General features: G+C 44.2%; 1 protein-coding gene across 1 annotated transcript in view; it reads right to left on the bottom strand.

The window, feature by feature from the left end:
- Positions 1–23,850, bottom strand: part of ADAMTS17 (ADAM metallopeptidase with thrombospondin type 1 motif 17) — a 262,300-nt gene that overhangs the window by 25,256 nt on the left and 213,194 nt on the right. The window contains exon 20 of the mRNA XM_026648360.2: positions 7,364–7,568. Within this exon, the coding sequence (XP_026504145.1) occupies positions 7,364–7,568 (205 nt within the window). The remainder of the gene's footprint in view (positions 1–7,363; positions 7,569–23,850) is intronic.

Consider the following 23,850-nt stretch of genomic DNA (forward strand, 5'->3'; position numbering starts at 1 on the left):
AAAAAAAAAAAAAAAAAAAAAAGCCGATCAGCGGAGGGAGTGAGAGACCTGCCGCCCCTGAATTGCCGCACGTGCCGCCCCTCTCCCTTGGCCGCCCCAAGCACCTGCTTGTTAAACTGGTGCCTGGAGCCGGCCCTGTGCACGACAGCACCTAGCAGAATGGGACCCCGATCTGTGACCAGGGCTCCTACTCATTATGGTACTACAAATAATTACCATCTTGGCTGGGTGTCATCACAGCTGCAGAAGCAGAGTCGAGGGACAAATGAAAAACACGTTTCATGAAAAATTTTAACTATTCAAAGCTGTTTTGTCATTTTGAAGGATTCATTTTTTTCAATTCTTTTAGCCACTTTAATAATTTCCCCTCTACCAAATTTTTACATTATCTAAAATACCATCAATATTTTTCATTTACCAAAACCCATGGGAAACAAACAAAAAAAATGTAATGATACTTTCAATTTTTTTTTCCAGTAAATATTTTTTAAAAAAGGCAAGAAATCTGACAATATTTTGTGGAAAAACGTTTCCGAAAAACAGCAATTTTGCAACTAAAAAAACCTTTTATTTGAAAATTTTCAACCAGTTCTAAACAGGAGTCACTGTTGCAGGTGTGGAATTTTTAACTAGGGCTGGTGATTAATCGCAGTTAAGTCACACGATTAACTCAAAAAAATTAATCACAATTAAAAAAATTAATCACAATTGCAGTTTTCATTGCACTGTTAAACAATAGAATACCAACAGAAATTTATTAATTTTTTTGGATGTTTTTCTACATTTTCAAATATATTAATTTCACTTACAACACAGAATACAAAATGTACACTGCTCACTTTATATTATTATTTTTTATTACAAATATTTGCACTGTAAAATGATAAACAAAAAATAGTATTTTTCAATTCACCTCACAGAAGTACTGTAGTGCAATCTCTTTATCATGAAAGTGCAACCAAAAGACGGCAATTTTGCAAACAAAAAAACCTTTTATTTGAAAAAATTCAACCAGTTCTAAACAGGAGTCAGTGTTGCACGTGTGGAATTTTGAACCCCTTTAAGAGATTATCATCAATACTGAAAAAGGACAAATATACCAGAGTACACAACAGGGAAGCTTCTGCATCCTTTGCTTTTGCATGACTATGCAATGAAGCATTCTAAAATCACAGTGGCACCAACTCAATCTCTTGGCTGCACAGTGGAATTTGCAAGGTCTTGCGGTATACCAGCTCACGAAATCCTGCAGCAAGGTCTTCTGCAATGCAGATAATGCGTACCCTGCACTGGATCTTTGATTCTGTACAGTGTGCTTTCTCATAATTATGTTGAGAGCAAATGACAAACACATTCACACTCTTTCTATTTGTTTAGTAATGCTTCCCATCATAGGTTATGGCAATGCATGCAATCATACAGTACACATAACCCAAGGGTAATATGCCAATGTATTTCCATTCACCCTCCTTGATCCCCCAGTTTGCGATCAGTTCAAAATGACATCCAGCAAACTATGGCTACATACATACACACAGACACCTGAGTCATCAGCAGGGCTCAAAGACGAGCTCTTCGGCACTAACAGCACGGGCCTCTCCAACTTGTGATAAGGGGTATATTCTTTAGCTCTGAGAAAGCAGCAGACAGTTACAGTTGCTGGGAGCAGCCACTAGAGGAGACAGGATTACAAGTACCAGGACAATGTAATCTACATGCACGTGAGTGGGCACCAAACGTCCATTTTAAGTTCTTGAGTTCTGTGGAAGTGGATTCTGCACAGGCTGCTATGCACGCAGGGATATTTGAGCATCATTTTGCTACCCAAGTCGAAGGAATGTTGGAATTTTTGTTTTGTTTTGTCAGAGAGTTTGCCATGACCTCACAGCCCCCTCAGGGACCCACCCTGGATGAAGTCACAATCCCAAGACTAAGAAACACTGCTTTAAATGATCACTTTTCCAACAAAGGGATATTGGAACGGGTGGCATTGTCAAACCCATCTAAATCGTACCAATGCACAGCAGCACGTATGTTCTTCCTACGTTCCACTTTCCTGCCAGTGCAGTGGTTACAAGCCAGTTTTCACGGAAAGCCCGCTGGGGACAGGTGGGTGGAAAAATGATATACATACCAACTGAGATAACAACTAACTCTCTCTTGAGCGTCAAGTTCTCCCCCTCAGGGATCAGTGAGGAAAAGACAGTTGACTTGACACTGAATAAATAGTGGAGATATGAAATACCCTGTGAGGTCTTTTGAGTATATTCCAAGAGGCTTCTCCATTCAGGGGGTCTATGCTGGAAACAAGCATCAGCTTGATACGTTACATCAAATGGACAAATCTCAGCATGCCTGTCTGCCTTAAAAATACAATCCAGGCAGTTTTGACCTGCTGGCCTTGTTAAGGACATGAATGACAAGTGTTTATGAGCTGGCAAGCTAACAGACATGCCTTTAAATACTTCACGGCAACTACAAAATGACTTCTTTAAAATCTGAGAAGCTGTCCACTTAATTTACTGTGTGCCGTTCATTGCATGACCTCCTTATGGAAGTTATGTCTTTATAATGAACACGATCATAGGATTCCACAAGCTACTAGGACAAATTCCTTCAGGCTACAGAGAGAACTCTGTACGCTGCAATGGCAGACTCCTTAAAGCTCTTATCAACTTCCCTGAGATCTCAAGCTGTATTTCTTAGGCTGTACCTACAAGCAATGGATTGCTCCATTTGGTGCAGAATTTCCTGAACTATCAAGCAGTGTTCCTGACTGCGGTGTAAGATTTCATAAGGTGACAGGATGAACTCCTCAAGGGTGCTTGGTCTCATCATGTTGTTTTTAACCCCTTGAATCATCCAATTTGCTAAAACGGAGTAAAGCTGAAGTAGGAGTATTTTCCACCACGTAAAACTCTCTCAGGGATTTACAAACATGTTGGAAAAACAAACATTTATTTGCATGAGCCTTTATGTCATTCGCAAATCTACACCACGTTTGCTTTCCTATAGGTGACAAAACAGTCTGTGATCAGAGTGCCTGTAGTGGTGACATATCAACAGCTTCATTAACAATTTCATTGCTCTGCTCAACTGCTCTGACCATTAAGAACATTTTTTTAGTACCTGGGTTTTACAAAGATTCTACAGAAAACATTTGCAATTGATGAACGTCCAGATTACACCAGATGCCCTGATACATCTTTAGTTTATTAACAAACCACCTGACCAAACCTCAAAAGGTTTTATAAAGAATTGAGACAAAAGCCAAGAGACAATCCCATTGACAAATGTTGTGAGGACCCTGGTCTCAAACCCTAGCCGACTGGGTTCCCAGGAAGCAGCCTTGGTCATCACGTCACACCAGCTCAGTCAATTACCAGGGAATTCAAAGACTTGGATGGGCCAGCTTCCAGGGTTCCAGGATCTGCTTCCTGATTGGCCACATGGTCTTGACCCTGATTGGCTGGTGGCCATATATAAACTTCCGGCTTCCTTTCTGGCCTTATCTGAGCAACAAGCCTTTGCCTGCTAGCTGCTATTTGGACCCTGCTTGACTCTGCCTTGCAGCCACGTCAGATCCTGACTTACTATCTTACCAGACCACGCTAGCTGCCTCTCTGGGTCTTCTCCCTGAATTGGATCAGCTGGCAAAGTGTGAACTTTGACCACTTATCTGGACTGCACTTTGGCCTACCTGACCCCTGAGCATTATACGTCATTACGGGCCTCTTGGTAGAAGCAAATCAGCATATCTTTCTTCAGATTCTATCCCAACTCCTGAACAGTAGAAACTTTCACTTTTTGTAACTACTCTCTATTTTTGGTCATTAAAAATGGGTTGAGCAATACTTTATCCAAGTCATTCCAAGCATTTGGCATTAAAAAGGGAACTTAATTTTTTTTTCCACACTGAAGATTGTCTTGGATTTAGCTTTGAGAACGTACTTTTTCATTGGAGACCAGACCTCAACTTGCACTTTATTCAATTTTTTTCCTTTGTAGCCAAAAAACAAAATAATTCATGTGAAAATTGGTTTATAAAATGATATCACCATTGTGACAGTGTGTTTTTTCCCACCACCTCAGTTTCAAATGTTAAGGATTTAATTGATTTCCAGCCAAGAAAGGTTTATGGGTATAAAATGTGCTCAGACTAACACAATGTGAAATTGTCTTTCCTGAGTCAAAATGGACCATATGATCGCAAAAACATGTCTTGAAAAAGAACTAACTTCAAAAACCAACTGGTTGGCAATGATGAATCTAGATCCCAAAATTCTGGAGAAAAGTATTAAAGGAAAAATAAATCTCTCACTTTCAGATAATTTAAAAAATACATATTTGTCATGAAACTGTTTAGTTGACTTTTGCTCTGATGAATCCCTTATGTAGCTCAAATTACACTCATTTAACAAAAGCAAGATGCAAACACTGTTCTAACTGGGAAATGGATTGATGACAAAAGACCACACACAACCAGTTAATGAGCTTTGCCCATCTGAAATAGGCGAGAGTTTCAGGAAACCACAATGACAGACAACAGTACCATCATAAACAAGCATTTCTACAATGCAGCAGACCTAGAAACAGGCGTCCCATCAGAAATAAAAAGAAGGGATAATCTGGAATGATGATGTATAAAAGAGCTATAACACATTCCAAAATCCCAGAACTTTGCTTCCTCCATTTGGGAGTAGGAAAAAGATGAAAAGATTTGGAAGAAAAAGGGTTTCAAGCACTAGCGAATGTATGTAGTGTCCTGCTGAATGGTAAAATAATATACTGTCCTGGAACTTTAGAATATTACCTCTTGTACTGGAGATTTCCTGACTACAATTAAATAGCACTTAGTCCCTGTTAAAAAAACACCCTCTGTCCCTGCAACACAGCTGGGATCCTGAAGTTCTAGGAGTATAAACACTCCCAGTTACCCAACGTTATCTGATATTGTACTAAAAAAAAAAAGTAAACAGTGCAAAACAGGGAGAGATAAAAAGCATCCTCTTGCCCACAGACTGGCCCTGCCCTGTAATACAGCCATTCTGGAGTTATGCCTGTGAAACCACAAGTGCAACGCCGAAGGGGAAATGGACTTTTTATCATTAAGATGAGTCTAGCAGGTATTATGTCAACACTAACATTGAAGTTATGTTGGGAGAGGTAACGATGGCCAAGAAACATATCCTGGCCAGCTTGGCTGGGGATCTTATTGGAGAGAATTAGAATATGAAGCAAGTTACCATGCACCCTTTGCAGGCCAGGGATTAGTTTAAAGGATACTGGCAAACAACTGACTCCAGAAAAATATAAGCTTGTATCTCTTGTAGATGTCTGTGCCAGTGAATGATGAGTGGCCACACTGCAGCCACTAACCCAGCAGTCTCTCCTCCGTTCTCATTCCTGAAAACTTATTGATTGAAATACCATTTAAAAGCAACCTAACAATCACAGCAGACTTTAATAAAGAGGGCACAGTCAGCACTTAATACAATAAACAAATGCCATCGTAACAGCCACATGTCACTCGGTGTTTGCTCTGTGCCAGGCAAATGCTGCATGCGCATACACACATGGCAATTCTTGTGCATGGATACAGACAGAAAACTAAATTCTCAAAAACAGGTGCACACAAAACTGCAGGTGCAATTTCAGAAATTGGATTGAGGCCCATTTGAAAACGTGGCCCCCTGGGCTAGACCATATCCTGCTACTGATCTGGACACGAACCCCAACTACCTATCAGAAGAGATCTGCCACAATATGAAGCCACGCTATCCATGCCACTGTCTGATATATCTGAAATCAATATGGGATTCTCAAACCTTTTCTTTGATATCCCAAATTCAAAAATAATCACATCCTAAACCCATCTCTCAGGGTACATCTATACAGCAAATGAAGGTGTGAGCAGGTAGGCATCCCTGCACTACCTTTTAATCTAGCCAGCGCAGGTAACCATAGCAGCATGGACTCCAGTGCAGGCTAGCAACCCCTGTACAGATCCAGGGTCCCTGGAGTTGTTTAGGATTATTTTAATTATGAAAATATTGTTCTGTTCTTCATTCATTGCTAATGTTGCAAAGCTTGTTATTTTGCTATTGAATTCAAAGGGATAGTTGGGGATTTTATTGGACATGCCAGTTCTTTCCTATGTCTATACTTAAAGGCTGCAGCATCAGTGGTGGTTTTTACTACTTCATAACATATGGCCCAGCCTAGTTCCTATAAATTCATGTGTAAAACAAGAGGTCAATATTTCTAGTACAGAAATGGGATTTCCCTTATGTCCTAATTAGATTTTTTGGTCACGCTTTATAATAAGGGCACATTTATAAATAGTTTATACTATGTCTGATAAATAATTAATAGACATTTTAGTACAAGGCTAAGTAATTGCTCTACAACAGTGTTTCCAAAACTTGGGACGCCACTTGTGTAGGGAAAGCCCCTGGCGGGCTGGGCCGGTTTGTTTACCTGCCCCGTCCGCAGGTCTGGCCGATAGCGGCTCCCACCGGCCGCAGTTCACAGCTCCGGGCCAATGGGAGCTGCTGGAAGTGGCGCGGGCCGAGGGACGTACTGGCCGCCGCTTCCAGTAGCCCCCATTGGCCCGAAGCGGCGAACCGTGGCCAGTGGGAGCCGCGATCAGCCGGACCTGCGGACGTGGCAGGTAAACAAACTGGCCCGGCCCGCCAGGGGCTTTCCCTACACAAGCGGCGTCCCAAGTTTGGGAAATACTGCTCTACAAGATTGTTAGACTCCAACAGGTCAGTAGGGTGCTTATTACCACCTATAGCACATACTACTCGTGTCTATAACATGCTTGTAACATCTATTAATAATTTATTAACCATTTACAAACTCTTTATAAATGCACCAGTTTTTCTATGTCTCTAGAAGGATCATACAAGCTAGAATCAGAAAAGTCTCAAAGATGGAGTGATCCAGGGCATCCTGCAACATAGAACAGAGCACTTATCAGATATTAATTTCAAAATACACTTGATCTGAGCCAAAAGGCTTGCGGTGCTGGTTGAACTCCTCATCACAGGTCACTGAAATGCTTCTCCTCGGTGGTCTTGATTGCAGATTGAAAAGATACACATAATACAGCTGGGTTTATAGAACCCACCTCAGTAATTCACTGGTATGGAAAACACTGCTCAGCACCATACAGCTCTTCTGCATTTGTAATCATACTGACTGGTCATGGTCCTGCAAGGCACTGGGCACTCTTGCCTCTATCCAGTACTTAACTTTAAGTGTTTTACTGGATCAGGGCCAGAGCGCTCGGCACCCTCAGGATCAAGCCCAGGAGATTTTAGAGAGCTCTGGTTTCCCCCTCAAACCAAATTCTTACCTTTGACCATTCTGAAGCCTCCCAGATAGAAAGGCAGTCCTGGCCTTCACAGCTTTGTATTGGTGTGGGTTTGTGGCCCAGGCAGTAGAGGTCTCTGGTGTTAACATAGGTGCCATTCTGCAACTGATAAACACAAGTCACTTCCCGGTACTGGATGCCTTTCTCGCAGGTCGCAGAGCAAGAACTCCAATGGCCTGTCACCCACCTGTTAAGAAAACACAGAAGTGGACGAAGTGAAGGACTGGAACAATAGCTCTGTGCATATGCACAGGAAGGCAATCGTCTATGTTCCTCTGGGAAGTTGGCCTTCAGGGTTATTATTTCGGACTGTCATCTAGATTAGCATCCTTAATCAAATGAATCTTTCCCTTGTCACCTGATCCTGAGTTACTTAATACTGGATGTGGCTCAGATAGGTAAGATGCTTTCTCAAAGGCAAACATCTGCTTGAAAGAAAGGATTTCTTTTTGCTGAAAGCCCAGGAGGGGAAGCACAGGTGTCTAGTTAAGAGCAACACTTGAAAAAAGGCTGTTTAAAGGTTTGCATCTCCTAAAGGAATTAACGATCCAAAAAAATACAAATGTTACAGGCGGGGGGTGGGGGGAAGGGACGCTCAGCCCACAAAATATAAAACTAGAATTGTCTTGTGTACTTGTCATTAATTCACCTGCAATCTGTTACCATTGGTGCTACTGTGCTGATGATCATGTCTGAGGCCTAGGCAGAAGCCAGCTGGTTTGAGAAGAACAGCATGCGATAGGCTACATGGTCACAGCTTTGCCAGCTGTCCTGCGCACAACCAGGACATGCATTTTTTGTGCGTAAAAGCAATTGACACATTCATTAATTTTGGTGGCTACAACGGCTAGGAAGACACTGAAAGTGCTTTTTTTTTTTTTTTTTTTTTTTTTTGGAGCGGTGCATCTCAGCATCTGGCTGCATGGTATTTTGGTTATGGGATAATGCCACCTGCGTAACTTAATGCTGAGACAGAAGGACTGACACATCCAGCCTATCAGGGGAGGATCCAATGTCCACTGAAGTTAACAAAAATGTCTCCCATTGACTTCAAAGCGAGCTGGGTTGGGGCCTCTCTGAGCAGAATGTGAACGTGGCCTGTCCGATCACAGAAGCCGTCCACCAAAGGGATGGATGGAAAGGAAGTGATTTGCTTTAGTCATTTAAAGTAGCCACGGAATTGGGAATGGCTGCACTGAATACTCACAGCAGCACTGCAGTCTCACCATGATCTATAGCTACTGGCAAAGGAAGACAAAAAAAAGAGATTGACTGACAGCCAAGGAGAAAGCCAAAGATCAAAATACAGTCTTGGCAGAAGCTGCTCTGAATTGCTTCCATTTTAGGATGAGCAGCTTGTGTCCTCCCAGGTACTCCTGAAATGCTTCGAACAGTCAGAGGATGACCTTCCTTTAAAGAAGGGAAAGGAGTTCCTAGCTGTGGTTTCCCTTGCTCGGACACGGAGTTGAAAAGTGCCTCATTTCATTCCTGTTCAGTGGACTTGTTAGGCACCATTCTAACAGAGACATAACAGTGAGCGATAGGACAGAATAAATGTCATGAATATAAGATGAATTATCACATAGGGCCGATCCAAAGCCCACTGAAGTCAATAGAAAGCCTTTGGGATCAGATCCTTCCATACATTTAATATTTCAAATGTGGTCCCTGGGCAAAGAGAGATTTCCAGTTTCTCTCTACGAGTGGCACACAACAGCAGTTACAGATCTGCCATGGCACATCATTGAACCACAGAGTCCAGGGCCTTGTCAGGTGGCTAAAAAGAGCAAAGCTATGAACTAGCAGTTCTCTGAAATCCAAACAGAAAAGAATATAGAACATGAAAAGCAAGTAACAAGGTGTCAGCCAGGAAAAATGGGGTTTCCTTTGACATGGAAAATCTATTCTATCTATCACAGAAGGGCAGAGCCTAAGAGAAGATTTCTGTTGCAGTTTCCAGGGGATGGGAGGCAACTTCTTCAAGGTAATGAGTAACTTTCTCAAAGGTACCTCTAGGAAGTCATCCGTTCCATTGCATTCCCAGTCTGCTCTGAACACAGCTGATGCCTGCAGCTCTGCAAAAAGCTTGCAACAGGAAGTGAAACTCTCACATTCAGATTTTTTTGCTAATTTCAAGGGAAAGTGAAAAAATCACGTTTTTCTTTTCGTTATTTTGGCCTGTGTGATTTCATTATCACTCTGACCACAAACACCTTGGAAAGTAAAACCAGGAGATTTTGCCCAGCTTTTTACAGCGGGCAACGATGCCACATCCCTATCGGTTTGTCTTTCCCCTTAGTACCTGCCGGCACATTCTTTTCCTTCATGCAGTGGTTGCCATTCAACAGTGAGCCCTTGACAGAGTGCCCACACAGTGGTATCTAAGACAACAATCACCAATGCACTGCTCTGTGGCACAACGGGGCTGGAAAACCTGGCACATATTCCAGATGGGAATTCCCTCTGCACCACACCCCGCTCAAGGGGATGTGGTTCTATCATCTCTATGTCCCACCCATTCTCTGGTAGCCAGGTGCAAGTCAGAGCTACCTTAGGGTCTCTCTAACTTACACTGGGAGCTGACTTACTCTTTAACAGAGTCACAAAGCTGGTATAAAGCCACCTTCGTCCCCCAACCCTCCGGTCCTGCACTCAGCTTGGCACAGCTCACCCAGACCTGAGAATGAGGTTCATGACTGGAGTCAAAACTACTTGAGAACAAGCAGAGTTCCTTTAGCTCTCTCTCTATGCTAATTCTTCCCTTACTCCAAAACAGTACAGCAGATGTTAGGCAAACAAATGTCCTTTTGCAAACCAAGCTCTGCCAGTAACACAAGAGACACCAAGCACTTTTACAGTATCCAAAGATAAGGGTTTCCTTTTAAAGATCGAAAAGATAAAAAATTAAATTAAATTGAAGTCCAGGTCCAAAAGTGCAAACAAATTCCCAACTGGATATGAACTTCATAACAGTGCCACTGACCAATAACTTTCAACTCACTATTCCACCACAGTCTATTTTTATGACTACTTAAGTAACTTTATTATATGTTTCCTCTTTTTTAAAGAACATTAAAAGCATAAAATAGTGCTGTAGAGGTGGGAAGTACTAAAATTATTATTATTATTATTATTATAACCTTATACAACCTCTCTCTCCAAGGATCTCAGATTAATTAAGCCTCACTACCCCTGTCACCCTTTTGTGATCCTGGGAAGAATCTGCACTGCCATTTTGCAGATGGAGAAACCGAGGCAGAGATGGTTGAAGTGACTTGGAAATATAATTCACATCTCTTGATGCGCAGTCCTGAGCTTTAGTCAAAACTCCATTATATCAGCCGTAATCAATCACGTTCAAAGAATAAAACTAGCATAAGTCTCATCCTACAATTTCTTGAGGGCTCTTGATTCCTACAACAATTTACACGAGTGCTTAACTTTACACACTGAACGCGAAGGGACTATTCACAGTGAGTAAAGTTAAGTGTGAGCTAGTCTTTGCAGGATCCTGGCCTAAGTTAGTACCATTGTTGCAGGCTAGAACCCTGAGTATTACATCTCTACCCCGATATAACGCGACCCGATATAACACAAATTTGGATATAATGCGGTAAAGCAGCGCTCCAAGGGGGCGGGGCTGCGCGCTCTGGCGGATCAAAGCAAGTTCGATATAATGCGGTTTCACCTATAACATGGTAAGATTTTTTGGCTCCCGAGGACAGCGTTATATCGGGGTAGAGGTGTATTTCCCTTTCCGGCGTTTACAACAGGTCTGAGAGCCAAAATGCAAATGCTGCTAGTAATTAAGATGAGAGATTTCTTATCAATTAAAAGACTTATAATCAATGAATCATACAGCATCAATGATCAGAGTCCTCAGGGCACAATCCCTAAATAGGTAAGGAAGAAGCCCTCTCTGCGCTTTAAAATATAGTTTAACTCTCAGCAAACAAGTAACAGTAGGTACATAGGTGATTATCAGAGCAGGATAAGGAAGGAAAATCTATCACAGCCAACTCTTCATGAAACATGCTGATTTTTTGACAGATTGCTTTGAATCCTCGATGTTGTTGAAAGATGGGCCATAGTCTCTGCTGGTGTAAACTAGTGCCACCCACTTCAATGGAGCTGTGCCAGTCAGCATGTTTGGCCCATTTGATCTCAATAATCAGCTGAGTATTGGCGTATGCCATTTGAGCAGAAGCAGGAGAAGCTGGGTGAAATTCTGGGTGCTTTATTTTTATAAAATTCCTTCTCCAATGATCTAAAAATCAACATCACGGTCTCTAAGGAGGGCAAGAGGGAATGCTATAAGAAGTGTAGAGGGAAACACTCAGTTGAAACTGATCGTCTGAACTGTACCCGAGGGCAAAAATGTCTTCAAACCTGGGCCTCCTACACCCATCCTGACACTGCTGCCATCAGCACCAATTGGTACAAATACTGAAATGACCCAATACTGCACTGCTGAGCTTTCAGCATCGATCTTGTTCTAGCCACAGTGTGAACTGGGCCAGAGCCAGGAAGTCTGGATCTGGTCCAAAGTTCAGAGATAGTTGGATTGAGGGATTTGGTTTGGCCCCATTTTAGAGCCAGGGGCTGGTTTTAAAGTTTGAAAAATAGTGGGGGAGATCTTCAAAGGCACAAAGGGATGTAGAGACTCAATTTCCATTGAAAGTCAATGAGTAGTTGGGTGCCTAACTTCCTTTGGGACTATAAAGATCTCCCCCAATGATGACACTTAGCACTTACCCATTACTTTTCATCTGAAGGTCCCAGAGTGCTTCCCAAAAAAAGGGGGCTAATATCTTGACCTCCCTTTTAGACATGGGGAAACTGAAGCGAGATGAAGAGACTTGCTCAATGTCACGCAGCAAGTCAGTGCCAAACCCAGGCACCAGAAATAGGCTCTGGGCAGTTTTAAAAAATCGGTTTCTGTGAGATTAGTTGCAGAATAGGGTACCACTCAGTGTAGGTAAAGGTGACAGAACTGAGCCCTTTGAATGCATAATCCTATGACTAAACTCAACACAATGCAGACTGCTCAATAATAAGTAATAATACCTACCTCTAATCTAGCACTTTTCATCCATAGATTTCAAAGTGCTTTACCAAGCACCCACTGTACAGACAGGTAAACTAGGAACAGGGAGAGAAGCAACATGCCCAAGATCATCCAGAAAGCAGTGACAGAGTCAGGGGATTTTGATGGCCCTAATCCTATGAAGGTGGCAAAAATTTTTTTCTAAAGGAGCCAATGTGCCAGCCATGCTCTCCAGGCCCAGCATATGTAGTAACTCTCTGTAATAGAAGACATTTCTTGGGACATCCATAAAATCTGGGAAGCAGCACAAGCCAGAGATACAGCATGTAATTAATGCTGGTACTTAGTCAAACAAGCACCAGATCCCTATAAAAAGTTACATTGGGTAAACCTATGATAAAATATTCGTGTCCTTCCTTTCACTTTAGAGAACGATTAAAACAATCCTGATGCAACAAAGCCAAAACAGATGCCAAGCAGATGTTCTTTCTCTAAGTCCAACGAGAGCCACTAAGAAACAACAATTAGTTTAAAATATGGTTCTCAGCAAATTATATACCCGAGATTTTTAGCTGCTTGTTTCTACGTTTATTGTGGTGCCAAAACTACGGATTCTGGTTCAACAATACTCGTATGTTTAGAATCCTTGGACTGCAGTATAAACCATGTTCTGGGTTCAATTTGTGCAAACCCTGGCAGGAAAATGGATTGATGATTTCTGCTGCAAATTCATTAGCTACTAAAATTTATGGGCCAAATTCCGACATGGTGAAAGCAGGTGCATCTCCATTGAAATCAATGGAGCTGCACCCACTCCCACCAGCTCTGAATCTGGTTCCTTCTCTCTAAACAGTTAAAAAAAAAGGATTGAGTTTTACTTCTGATTTTTCTAGGCATAAGAGGTACTGATATAGTGTGCCGAGAAAAGAGAAAACTATGAAATTTCACACATGTAAATTGCTACAGGTAAACAGGTTAATGGTCCCGCTAAATGATTATTCTTTTGTTGTATGCTTGCTTGGATACTTTGCAGTATTCACTCTATTCGACATTGGTGAGGCCTCATCTGGAGTACTGTGTCCAGTTTTGGGACCCACACTACAAGAAGGATGTGGAAAAATTGGAAAGAGTCCAGTGGAGGGCAACAAAAATGATTAGGGGGCTGGAGCACATGACTTATGAGGAGAGGCTGAGGGAACTGGGATTGTTTAGTCTGCAGAAGAGAAGAATGAGGGGGGATTTGATAGCTGCTTTCAACTACCTGAAAGGGGGTTCCAAAGAGGATGGATCTAGACCAGGGGTCGGCAACGTTCGGCACGCGGCTCGCCAGGGTAAGCCGCGGCCAGCACATCGCTCGCCCGCGCCGCTTCTCGCCGCCCCCGTTGGCCCAGGACGACGAACCGCGGCCAGTGGGGGCCGCGATCGGCCGAACCTGCTGCGTCAGCAGGTAAATAAAACTAGCCCAGCCCGCCAGGGTGCTTACCCTGGCGAGCCGCGTGCCGAACGTTGCCGACCCCTGATCTAGACTGTTCTCAGTGCTACCAGATGACAGAACAAAGAGTAATGGTCTCAAGTTGCAGTGGGGGAGGTTTAGGTTGGATATTAGGAAAAACTTTTTCACTAGGAGGGTGGTGAAGCACTGGAATGGGTTACCTAGGGAGGTGGTAGAATCCCCTTCCTTAGGATGTTTTTAAGGTCCATCTTGACAAAGCCCTGGCTGGGATGATTTAGTTGGGGATTGGTGCTGCTTTGAGTAGGGGCTTGGACTAGATGACCTCCTGAGATCCCTTCCAACCCTGATATTCTATGATTCTATGATTCCATTAATGCGCTAAAACCCCTTCTCTGTTGTCAGTTAATAACCTACTTCCTTTAGCCTGTGCTTCCATAAATCACCATTGTTCCTTCATAATGATGTTGTGAGGCTTAACTCCATAAGGTTCCCAAAGCACTTTATTATTCTTAGAGGCTCTAAACAAATGTGAAGTATCATATGAACAAAACCAGCATCTGTATTCACGCTAGGTTTGGTAAAATTAGAAGTACTATCAAAACCTGTGTTTTAAGGCGTAAGCTTGGGTCAGGAAGACATTCCTCCCATGGAAAATTAGTGGTAGGTGCATTATGTTAGTTTTATGCCTTTCTTTGTAGCATTTTGCATTGGGCACTGTCAGAAATAGGATACTAGAATTAAGGAACCACTGTTCTGTTTTAATATGGCAAATCCTAGAGTACCTTCCTTTGACATCTCTCTTTACAGAAGCTTGCTAGTTCTTCATCCTCTGTAGAGGTGTTTTTATTGAAATCTTACATCCACCTCACAGTCACTGGCTAATGGATGTGTATCTATGGCTCCTTTCTGGGTTTAGAGATTCCAGACTGAACTGGTTAATTGATCGTATTGAAAATATCACTGTTGGGCGCCACTTTTGCGGGAAGACCTTTTTAAGAGTTTTGAGGGAGATTACAAAAGGAGCGCCTATAACAAAAACCCACAGGAGTAATGTGTGCAATATTGACAAGTCCTCACTCCTATCCGATGTCCTTTAAAAATCAGTCATCCAGCATCATTTCTAGTGCCTGCAAGACACCAAACTGAGAGCATCCGGAATTGAACATCATGGCTACTGATGGGAGCAAGAGTGGAAATACAAAGGATTCTATCCTTATTGGTAAGATAGTTGATTAAATATGAAGACTGCTGCCAGTTTCATACTTGTTAAAGGAATGTGCAGGACTACATTAGCATAATTAGCATCAGCAACTGACTGCCCAATAAGTAATGTGTATGTCTGCAACCAAAAAATGTGATGCACAACATTCCTGTCTGGTTACCATTAAGTTGCAAACCAGACAGGTTTCCTCTGCTACAGTCATTAGACACAATGCACACACCTGTATGCACTTTTAGAATGAGCCTTTTTTAAAATTTAAGCATTTGCTTATGTCAACATAAAAAATAATTCAACGGCTCTAACTTCAAACAATCAGGCAAGCCCTATATTATTAAGTAAGCCAGCTGTGTATATCATATATAGCATTTGGCTTCCAGTCATGTTATAAGCCTGTAACACGATCTCAGGGATTGCTTGACACTGCAGCCCTTTTTATATTCATTTTTTTCCCCTCCCAGGTGATAACATTATCTTCAGTTAAAAATGTGAGTGCTGCAGACAGTCACTTGAGAGCCTCTCTCCTGTTTCCAATAAGGATTGAATTATTTATGTGACAGGATCTCATTTTTCTCACAATCCTAGGGATGGTTTAGTCTACGGGACTTTTTGTGAAGAGTACCGTATAGAAGGTTTGAGAGCTGGATGCTTAAATCAAATGGTGGTTCTGTTTAGATGCTGGGCTTTTAAGCAAAGATATTAATCCACTGAATGGGAAGGGTGTGTATGTCGGCAGACTCTGAAAGTGCCACTGGGATAGACAGGCCATGCAACATGAGTAGAGGTCTTAAATCTCTGCCGCTTGAGTCTTCCTCAACCTTTGACCTCTTACTATCTCTTTTGAGGAGTTTGGGAGTTCTTTGTCTAATCTGCTGTGGCAACATTCGTTTGGCAGGCCCCTGGAGCAAACTTTAAACTTCCTTTGGAGGATTAGCTCATTATTTGATCTTTCTAGGGCCTGGATTAGTCATTACTCTTGAAATAGCTGTTCTACCTAGTTGTTCATGCCTGAAACTTCCAGGTTCCTTGGGAAAACTAGTGTATACAATATCTTATATCTAAATCTGGGGATGCTGAATGTTTGCAAGAACTATGAATGACTGAAAAGTTTACAGTCAAAGATCTGGACAAGATGCAATGGAAGGTGTCAACAAATGTTGGGGAGAGGTGAGATGATAGGGTAGGCAAGGGTGACAAAAAGATTATGAGGTTACTTCTCATTGATTCATGATTCAGTTTAAGGCCATAGGGACCATTAGGACATCTAGTCTAATCTGCTGTATATCACAGGCCATTACATTTCACCCACTTACCCATCTTGAGCAGTTATGTACATGTCTGAATTGTTCCACTAAATGTATGTATGTAAACAAACAGCCATATATGAGTGTGTGGGCAGGCGCGCACACACTGTATGTTTATTACTTTCCAACACCCCCCCCCCCCATGGCATTGAAAAGCTAATTTTCCCCACATTTGCAATAAAGTCTCTGATTTGACCTATGCCACCTTTGATGTAACAACAGTTTCACCATTTTTATTATAGCAGTTCCTTGAGTATCTAATTAAGAAGACAGCATTGATCTCTGTTGCCGAACAAGGGACAATGGGAAAAAAGGGCCATAAACAAAAAAATCTGAATGACTACTTGGAACAGAAACAAAAGCAAAGCAATACAGTTTTAGGGTTCTATTTCATATAGATTCTACTGTGAATATTCTCATTCAACATAAAACAGTTACCTACCGTTTCGTAACTGTTGTTCTTTGAGATGTGTTGCTCATGTCCATTCCATTCTAGGGGTTGTCAGAGATTTTTGCCATAACGGTATCCGTAGGTACGGCTGTGGTGCCCCTTGAGTGCCGCACTCATGCGTCAGTATATTAAGCGCCGCCGGCCCTACGCCCGGATGAAGCGACCACTCATGGCGAGATGAGAAGGTCCTGCTGAGGTGATCTGCTAGGATGTTCCTGGCTCCAGGCAGGTGCACGGCTACCAGATGAATGGCATGCTGCACACAAAAATCCCACAGGCAGAGAGCTTCTTGGCAAAGGGCCGACGACCTGGCTCGGCCTTGCCTGTTGATGTAATACATCACGGTGGTATTGTCCGTCAGGATCTGCTCCACCTTGCCCTTCAGGTGGGGCAAGAAAGTCTGGCAGGCCAGGCGAACCGCTCTGAGCTCCCTGATGTTGATATGGAGGATCAGATTATCCCACATCCAGAAGCCCTGCTCAGTTCACCAAGGTGGGCTCCCCCGCCCAGGTCTGAGGCATCGGATACCGGGGTCAATGACGGGGACGTGGTCATGAAGGGGACTCCCTCCAACACCGACCGGATGTGATCTGGCACCTGGACCACCTGGTCTAGGTCGTGCCTGTTGGGGATGTAGACCAACTCCAACCACGGTTGCAGAGGCCTGAGATGGAGCCGGGCATGACTGACCATGTGCATGCCGCCCAACAACTGCAGGCAGGTGTGCGCCGTGCTGAGCGGGTTGTTCTTCACATGGGAGATCAGGTCCGACATGGCCTGAAAACACGCTTCCGGAAGGAAGGCTCTGGCTCACATGAAGTCGAGAACTGCCCCAATGAACTCTTTATTTGCTGGACCGGCGTTAAGGTGGATTTTTTCTTGTTTATTAACAGGCCCAGGTTGCGGCATGTGGAATGCACCAGATGGAGGCTCCTCTGCATTTGTTCCCGAGACCTGCCCTTGATGAGCCAGTCGTCGAGATATGGGAAGACCTGGACCCCTTGACGTCTCAGATAAGCAGCCACTGGCGTCAGACATTTTGTGAACACCTTTGGGGCCGGTGAGAGGCCAAAGGGCAGTGCTGTGAATTGAAAATGGCATCTGCCCCCTATGAAATGGAGGAAACACCTTTGACCTTGGAATATGGTAATAAGCATCCTTCAAGTCGAGGGCGGCGTACCAGTCTCCCGGATCCAGGGAAGGAATGATGGAGACCATGCGAAACTTCAACTTTCTGAGAGACTTGTTGAGGCGAAAACAGTCCAGAATGGGTCTGAGGACCCCTTTTGCTTTCGGGATTAGGAAGTAATGGGAATAGAACGCCTTTCCTTTCACATCCCGAAGGATCTCATCCTCCGCCCCCAGGGGCAGGAGGTTCTCGACCTCTTGAACGAGGAGTTGCTCATGAGAAGGGTCCCTGAAGATGGATGGGGAAGAGGAGGTGAGAGGGAGGGGCAGCCAAAAATGGCAGGGTTTAGCCCTGAGAAACTATGCCGGTGACCTTGTAGGGTGCCTTTGCTGCTTTCTGTAGCACGCATGGTGCCGGCGGCGCAGGTGGAGGCCTCTAATCTCTTGCCACCGGGGGAGCTTGGGAAGGCACTAATGCCGCCACCAGTTTAGGTCCCCTACTGCTCCCAGGCGTCGGTGGTGGAGCCATTAAGGGGCTAAGGGCTCCGGAGTGGCTGGGCAGACTGAACTGGGTTCTTTGCCCGATGCCCCGTGGCCTTCCTTGCCCAGTGCTGGGGAGCTGTGCTCATTAGTTTTCTTTCTGGGCACTGGCGATGGGGAGCGGTGCCAGGCAGAGCCCGGTACTAGAGGTGTGCTGCGTACCAAGTCCGAAGTGCTGAGTCTTGCCGGGATGGGCTCGGAAGCCAGACGGAGGGCAGCCTCCATGAGAAGAGCCCTCAAATGAATATCCCGCTCTTTCTGAGACGTGGGTGGAAAATGTTTACAAATACGACTCTTGTCCTTCACATGTGATTCCCCCAAGCACTTGAGGCAGCTGCTGTGGGGGTCACTTACAGGCATAGGCCTGTTACAGTCCGCACAGGGCTTAAACCCTGGACACCGGGGCATGCCCCGCCTGGGGCAAAGTCCCCGCTGAGACTCTAACTTCTAACTACACTTAACAACTACTTAACTCTAACTACTATAAACAACTATTTACAAGGCCCTAAGGCTCGAAGTCAGAAGAGACGAAAACACAAGCCCTTGCTATGCAAGGAAAGACGCTCCGACTAACCACCACAGGCGGTAAGAAGGAACTGAGAGGGCGAAGGGCCAGCGGCACCTGATATACCGACACATGAGTATGGTCAAGGGGGCGCCACAGCCGACCCTCCGGATACCGCTAAGGCAAAAATCCCGGACACCGAGCACATGGGCGCGCGCATACCTAGAACATATTTAACATGAGCAAGCACTCAAAGAAGAAACAATATTTTTGTTGAACAAACTAACTGTTATTTACTACACAGGTAAGAGCTAAACATCAGATCTAGTTAGTACATTTACAGTTGTTTTCAGTGCTACAGAGTATATATACTATTGGGTGAAATCCAGTCTCCATGGAAGTCAATGGCAAACCCTCCATTGACTTCAAGATCTTCTCTCTCTATGTGTGTTTATGTGTCTATATATATAGTATGGGAGGGCTTTTTGAGAGTTATTCTCTTGGTATTGATTTTCAGATATTCTTCACTAAGAGCTATCAAACTAAGTTTAGGATAGAGCAGGGAAGGCAGAAATAAATTGTTTATAAGACACCTCCTGAATTCACTGTAATACCCAGACCTTTTGCATTATCACACTATATTACATGCCTGAAACTGTTTTGTGTCAAGTGGTACATTGGGTCAAAATAATCAGGTGAACCTTGATTTTGATAACAGGCTGTGCCACACCCAATCACTAAAACTTTAGGGAATAAAAAAATACCAGGAATCTAGTAGAATAATACAGCTGCTGATGTAGAAAGCGGGACTCCAAGACTAACATTCCTGTCTGATTGCCTTTATAAACAGCACGCAGTAATTTTCCAGTACAGTAGTCATTCTGCTAACAGACTTGCCAACTCTCACTCAGGCAGGTTTCTCTTTACTTTAGCGCTCATCATTTTGACAGATTGCGCTACTTTCCCAGGGAGCACAGGATCAATGACATTGCCTGCTAATTTACATGAGTCTTGGGGGGGCTTATTTGAATTAAATGCTACAGTTCTTTATTCTTCCTTCTTCAATGATATCAACAATGATCCAAGGGATCAAATTCAGCCCTGGTGTAAGTGGGTGCCATTCCCATTGGAACAGTGGCAGCTGCTCCCTTGCACCAGACACAGAACATCAGTGCCACCAGACAGGGGTGCCGGAAAAGGGGGGGGCCATCGTCCTCCACTTTTTACTGGCCATAAGTGTGAGCGGGGGTGTGGAGAAGAGAGAGCAGGGGCAGGGTTTCAGGGGGGGGGGGGGGGGAAGAGGCGGCACGAGGATGGGGGCTGGGGGGAAGGGGGGGCGCAGGGGGTGGCCGCCCCCCCTACTGTTAGGAAGCTGCTGTCATCCCTGCCACCAGATCTATTGTACCTCCAATTGTCCCTGCCTACACCCATCCCTCCATCACAGGGGGAGTTTCTCCAGCCTGCAGGGCAGGCAGAGGCCCTTAAACAAACTCCCTGGGGGCTGAAGCAGCCCGGCAGTGAATTTCTCCCATAAGGAAACATTCTTGTATCCTGCTAATCTTCCCTTGGGGATGAGTTCTAAAGCCCAGACTGTGGAGACTCAAGCCACACAGAGATAATTTAGCCTTGGTGAAGCTTAACTGCAGTGATATTACGTTAAATTTCACAGTGGGGGAAACCAAGATGAAGGCTAGCCGGAGTGTTTATCCCAAAGCAAAGCGGGGGCGTCTCCTGACTTCGTGTGCTGTGTAACGCTGAATGTACTTCATCTCCAGCCAGTTGTCCTCAGTTATTTGGCATAAATGCGTTTAGTACTAGCCAATAAAGTCCACCTAATTCCATTTGGCCTCTCCGCCCATATTTATTAAGCAAGAACTGATATAGAGCAGTGTGGATTCTTCATACTGTCAAATAACTAACCCCTTAGTCACAAGCCCTGAACTCCATTTACAGGCCCAGACATTGCTCCCTTCCTCCCCTTCACAGCACCGCATCCCTGGCCCACGCATCTTGTGCTGGATTTTTTTTTTGGTTTTCCTCTGAATAATTAGATATTTGCCAATGGACACTGGACTTGACAGACTCATCTGGAATGGGCTGAGTGTAGCTATGACTCCTAGTGGCTGGACCATATAGCAAACGATATGCTGAAAAAAACAGACATGCTCATAGGAATAAATTACATAAGCACGGGACTACAGTCCTGACCTCATGCTCCAAAATCACTGGCTTCCACCACTGGATCTAAAGGAGAATGACTGTTGATGTTGATAGCAACAGGTCCCTTCTCCTTTCTGTGGGACAGCCAGCTGAAGGCTGCATTACCTACTCAAACATATATAGCGCATACGTTACATACATATGGTCTGAAGTGTTAGTTCTATAACCCCAATCCTAGTCTATCGACTCCCATTCTAATTTCTGTGTCCCTTTCAAAATTTGCTCTATTAAAATGGAAATTGTACGCCCTGGTGTTGGTTGGTATTTACATTGCAACGTTTCATGTGAGATTTCCAGGATAACATTATTTAGAAGGGATCTACTCATTTATTTCAGCGTAGAAACTCTTGTACTCTCACATTACCAAATCTTTCTCCTGTAAACCTATTCAGGGATGAAAAAGGTGGGACCAGCAACTGCTGAGGTACTGGGCAGAGCCAGCGGACTGCTCTTGGCAGGGGAAGAGGTATGACCAGTCCAAGGAAACAGTACTGGGATACAGAACCTCTCTCCCCTACTGGACATCATTAGCATATCTGCCAACATGAGCCAATAAAATAACAGTCAATTCAAATCTACATACATTTGCATACACATGAAGTGCGTGAATCAGAGAACTTGGTGATGGAACTTCAAGGGTCCCAGTGCTATGGGGAGTATGTGTCAGCTACACTTCCACCATCCCCCATCTAAGTGGGACACTGACCACACCAAAAAGGATGAAGCAAGAACCTGCACCATCACTAATTTCCCCAGTTGGGAGGTTTGCACACAGGCTGGTTCCTGTCCTCTGGTGTGAAGTGGGGGGGGAGCTCTCCCTCCACACCTTACCCCCTCTCAATCCTCCTTCTCTGCCTTACTAGTGTAAAACAGGAGACAACGCAGGATAGATCTGGGGAAAGAGAGGAGAAATGAATTTGAGTGGGAGAGACGGGATGAAACAAAGAGGGAAAGATTTCCTCTCCCTTTTTTCTCTACTTTCCCCACTCCATCATCTTCCACCCTCATTCCAGAACCAGTTCTACCCCCTGGAACACCACCAATTCATGTATCATCCAAACGGTAATTCTACAGCCCCTCCAAATAAGCCATTCGAATTAATTCTGGTACCAATGCACCACTCCTCCCAAATCACATGGCACAGCTGCAACCAATTCTGTTCGCTTTCCCACACACAGAACCCCACCCAATTCACTTGATAATGTTCCCCCACAGCCCCTCCAACTAACACCTCCCAACTTGAGAACACTGCCCCAGAGCCCCTCAGTTTATTTGATAACAACCTCTCCAATTCATTCAACAACATACAGCTCCCCCCCAATACATTTTGCTCTCCCCAAACGTTTCCCTTATTACGTAAATCCCAGCAGATCCCCCAGATAATTCTGTACCTTGCCCAGACAATGAATTCTGGCCCTGCGCCCCCCAAGCCCATCATTAATCCTGCCCCTTTCCCCTCAAGCAGGACCCTCACTAATGCTGTCGCTGTCCCTCAGATCCTAACCCCTCTCCCCCGTTCTGTTTGCTGTAGATCCACCCTTCTCCTGGTGCTAGGAGGGCGGAAACCCAGCATCAGGATCTTCACCCTCCCGCTAGGTGTAAATGGGCTCCAAGAGCAGCTAGAGCTCTCTTCATCCACTCCCTCCAAAGCCTGCGGGACTGCAGGAATAACAGCAACCTTGTTCCTGACGTCTCCTGGTTTGGTGGGAGGTGCCCAGTAGCTGGCGTTAGAGCTGGCAAGAAACAGAAGCCGGCTACTGCTGATCAACCCTTTGCCAACCCTGTATTGTTCCCTCATGCTCCGTGCAGCAGCGCTGACTGGCTGCCAGCCCTATTATCCCATCTCCTGGGAAAGGCAGCCAGTGAGAGTGGGATTTCCCCATGGCAGAGCTGAAAATCTGTAATCTCTGGGACAGCCTGTTGACTTGGCAGGTCTGGGATTGGTTCGAATACCATTCTAAGCCTGTTTAGTAGCCGATGTGAAAGGAGTCTGAGGCCACAGTCCATTTTCTAGTGATCACCACCACTGGCATGAGGTCAGGACTGTAGTCCCGTGCGTATGTAATTTATTCCTATGAGCATGTCTGTTTTTTTCAGCATATAGTCAGGCAAATTCTAATTAGAAATAAGGCAGAAATTTTTAACAGTAAGGGTGCTTAACCACTAGAGCAAACTACCAAAGGAACTGATGAATTCTCCATCTTTTGTCTTCAAATCAAGATTGGATGCCTTACTGGAAAAATTTTGCCCTGTATTATACAGGAGGTCAGACTGGATGATCTAATGATTCCTTCAGGTCTTAAAATCTGTGAATCTATGAAACCAATTCTACCCCAGAGGTAGCTACATTTCAGTGATGGATGACCCGACTTTTATATACAGAGTTTGTAAAGCATACGTTGAGCCTCCAAAATAATATTAATGAGCACTTGGATAACACGTAATATCAGTAAAGCAAGTACAAACATTAATTTAACTGTCTATGTACATTTCTAATGTACCCTCATTATACTAGCTAGCCATCCTGTACAAAATCGAGGGTCACAATGATATAATGCCTGGATCGGCGGGTAGAAATCGATCTCTCGGGGATCGATTTATC

Source organism: Terrapene carolina, unplaced genomic scaffold (genome assembly GCF_002925995.2).
Source record: "Terrapene carolina triunguis isolate 2854851 unplaced genomic scaffold, T_m_triunguis-2.0 Scaffold67, whole genome shotgun sequence".
Taxonomy (NCBI): domain Eukaryota; kingdom Metazoa; phylum Chordata; order Testudines; family Emydidae; genus Terrapene; species Terrapene triunguis.